Source organism: Antrostomus carolinensis, unplaced genomic scaffold (assembly GCF_000700745.2).
Source record: "Antrostomus carolinensis isolate BGI_N321 unplaced genomic scaffold, ASM70074v2 scaffold31087, whole genome shotgun sequence".
In the NCBI taxonomy this organism is placed as follows: Eukaryota; Metazoa; Chordata; class Aves; order Caprimulgiformes; family Caprimulgidae; genus Antrostomus; species Antrostomus carolinensis.
The window spans coordinates 1-3,298 of record NW_010327152.1 but is presented as its reverse complement, the minus strand read 5'-3'; the positions used below and the strand labels follow the sequence as shown (position 1 = coordinate 3,298).

The 3,298-nt window shown below is 51.8% G+C and overlaps 1 protein-coding gene across 1 annotated transcript; it reads right to left on the bottom strand.

Annotated features, from left to right (window-relative positions):
• Nucleotides 1–981: 981 nt before the first annotated feature.
• On the bottom strand, nt 982–3,082 carry RPL12 (ribosomal protein L12; the record flags this gene model as incomplete). The annotated part of the gene is made up of 4 exons (XM_010171831.1): nt 982–1,052; nt 1,916–2,028; nt 2,443–2,529; nt 3,001–3,082. Coding segments are annotated over 4 exons (353 nt in total), but the record flags the coding sequence as incomplete, so codon positions are not given.
• Between the last annotated feature and the right edge of the window lie 216 nt (nt 3,083–3,298).

Genomic DNA, 3,298 nt, shown 5'->3' with positions numbered 1-3,298 from the left:
CACTTTACAGAGGAGGAAAACCTGCAGAGCATTTTTCTGAGGCTAAGGCTCATACTGCTCAGCAGCTCAGGAAGAATTTGATCTCTTTTCCCTTTGGAAAAATGGACCTAAATTAACACTCATGGCTTTTTTTATTTCCCCCCCCAGGGATGCTCTGTTAGGGCTGAAGTAATCTGTGCTCATAATGCTGCTGGTAGCAGGGCTTTTAGCAAGACCCGAGTCAGCTACAGTGTTCTTAGCACCAGGATAATTCCACTTCACTTCTAACAGAGCTGTCCACAGCCCAAGACCACAGGTCATCTGTTGCCCTGTGCTGCCCCAAGGGAAAATCCAGCCTTTGCTGGAAACAGAACAAGGTTTCCCCAAGATCTTTGGAGAACATTGGTTCTCCTCACACCCCCAGTGGCAGGCAGAGACCTTTCAGGTGTGAGAACCGAGTGTCAAGTACCACAAAGTGCAGTTTCAAGCATCAAACCTGAAATTCACAGGAACCTCTGCAAGTTTAATCAGTAAGAGTGCCAGAGCTGGGCTGAGGTTCCTCATATCCTCCCTGGGAGATCCCTCAGGTGGTGTTTGCAAAGCCCTCCTTCAGTGTTGCCCAAAAAAAAGCTCATTTTAAATAAGCAAGGCTACACTTTCTGCTCTTTCCACGCTGTGCTTTCCAATAGCTGCGCTCACATCCCTGCTCAGACTCCTCTTAGTGACAGGTTTTCCATCTTGAGTTGGCTGCTAGTAAGGAAACTCATCCTGTCTACAGGCAGCAGCTCAATCTGGCAGAAAAAACCAGAATATTCACTGCTAAACTCCAGTTTTGAGGCTCAGTCAGGTTTCCAGATCCATTTCTTGACGAGCAGGAGCACTGGAGTTACACAATGCCCATACAGAAGGAGATACCAACATTTAAACAGTTTCTTTTCCTTTCAGAGGACACACCAGGACCTGGAACATACAATGTGGACAGGGGGTACAGAGCTTGCTTACCCCACTCCCCCAGTATCATCATTCAAGGAATCAGGAGACCCAAGAGACATGACACTGGGCCCTTTACAACTCTGTGAAGCAGAGAGGACCAGAGAGTTTCACTCATAACCGAAGAACTTGCTCCTCTTCAGCAATAAAAAACAGCACAAGTGTTTCAGCTCAAGAACTAGAGTGTGTGCACTCCTGGTCACCAGAAGAAAACCCAGTGTCTCCTCTGCTTCAAGGAGGGAGAAAAAGCTGAGCAAAGAATCTGTTCTACAAGAGAAAACCCAGGATGGGTTTTCCAGGATGAGGAACCCAGGACAGAGGTTCCTCCCAGTAACAACGGGCAAGAAGCAAAGCCAGGCTGCACCCTGCCAGGCAGATGGAGCTCCCGGCTCCCCCAGTCCCTGGGAACACTGACTGGACAGCCAACCCTTGGATCTCATTTCAAACAGGGACACATCACAGCCCTTCCACCCCACAAACACCAGCAGCTGCTCCAGCTCAGGGTTTGGAGGCCAACAGCCTCAGTATGTGATTGTGTCCACCCAGGCCACAAGTGAGTGATGTTTGCTCCTCACTGGAGTGCTGGCTTGAGGCAACTCCACTTCTCTAGGCTCAGTGTTGCTGCAAGCAAATTATTTCAGGGCAGCAAATGTCAAATAACACCTTCCTGCTTTGAGGTCTGTACCAGCACCATCACCCTGGTTCATGCAGAGGGGAGGTGGCCCCAGCCATGCAGCATGGGACGAGGACAAATGAAACCACCACGACTTTGCAGACAACCGGGTCTTTATTCAGGATTTAAGGTGCTACAAAAAATACTTCAGGAGCCTTCACATGGCAACTTCTGTTCTGCAGCCTCAGCTCTGTTGAAAGAAACAACTACAGCTTATTAGTGAAGAGTTTTAGTAAATTAATCCCACAGTCTCAGTCCGAGATGGGTACTTACAGCTGGGCACTCAATTGCACCGTTGTTGATGTCATCGATGATGTCATGGGGGTGTCTGCCATCAATGCTGCAGCCCACAGACTGGGCAGTTCCAAGAATCTCCTTGATTGTCCCTGCAGGGGGAAGATACAGCTCGTCAGGGCTTCACCACAGGGAGAAAAACTCTGGAGAACACACGGAGAACTCAATTCCTTACACCTCAACTCTCCTCCCCTCCCTCCCTTTGGGCTCTGCAAGGCTGTAGTTGTTGGGGGAGTTCATACGGGGACATCAAGCCACCAGAGTCACAGCTAGCATGGTGGCTTCCATGGAAGTGCCAAGTGTCCTTGTCACCATCCTGTGCCGCTTCATCAGGTGCCAGACTGGCTGCCCACAGCCAGCACAAGGTTGTTCTGGTGGTGATCAGCAGCACCTACACGAGGAGCTCCACCACTATGGGCCCTGCCAGGAACCAGAGCAGCACCTGGTGCAGACACTCGGGTGCAGGCAGAGGGAGGACTCGGTGTGAGCCCCACACCAGGACTCACCCGACAGCTCTCGGGCCAGGGATCTGTGCCGCATCTGCCGCGCAATGTTCACGATCTCATCGAAGCTGACGCTGCCGCTGTGTTTGACTGTGAAGGGAGGGAAGAGCACCAGTAAGCCCAGGTAAAAACCAGACACTCCCAGTTCCCTCAGCTTTGCCATTCCCAGCACTCCCCCCACAGGGAAATGGAAACCAGGGAGCTGGTACCTACAGCAGAGCTGCCACCAGCACATCTGCCCCTGGGCTGCAGCACTAAGTTACCCACAGCTGGTGTCCTGAGCTGTCAGCTCACCCTGGACTGTGCTAGTGACCGTGCCACGGGGACTGTGCTAGTGACTGTGTCATGGGGACTGTGTCACAGGACAGTGGCTGGTGCCTCCCCACCCCCCATCTCCCACGGAACCGAACTCTGCTGCTGTACAAACTGACACCAGCCACCCAGGACACAGCCCCAGGGCTCTGACCTGCCAGTCCACAGCCAACAATCCAGAGGCAGATCCCTCCTCCTCCCCTTCACACCCGGTCACATCCACAACTCCAAAGCCAGGTGAACACTTACTGTTCTTCTGCTTCTTCCTGTCACGTGGAGGCTCCTTCAGAGCTTTGATAATCAGAGCAGAGGCAGAAGGAACAACCTCTATCTAAATAAAAAGAGATTAATTCACCTCCACTCCAAGCAGAATTAGGTCGCTAACGAAGATAACTCAATCAAGCAAATGTAATTGCTGTGTTTCAGTCGGGTCACAGCACACAAGGGGTTTGTTTTTGGTGACACAAACGTGTCCCCAGCCTTTCGGCACAGGCCTCCCCACGAGCAGGAGAGAACTGCTTCCTGGGCCGGGGCTTGCTCTCAGCTC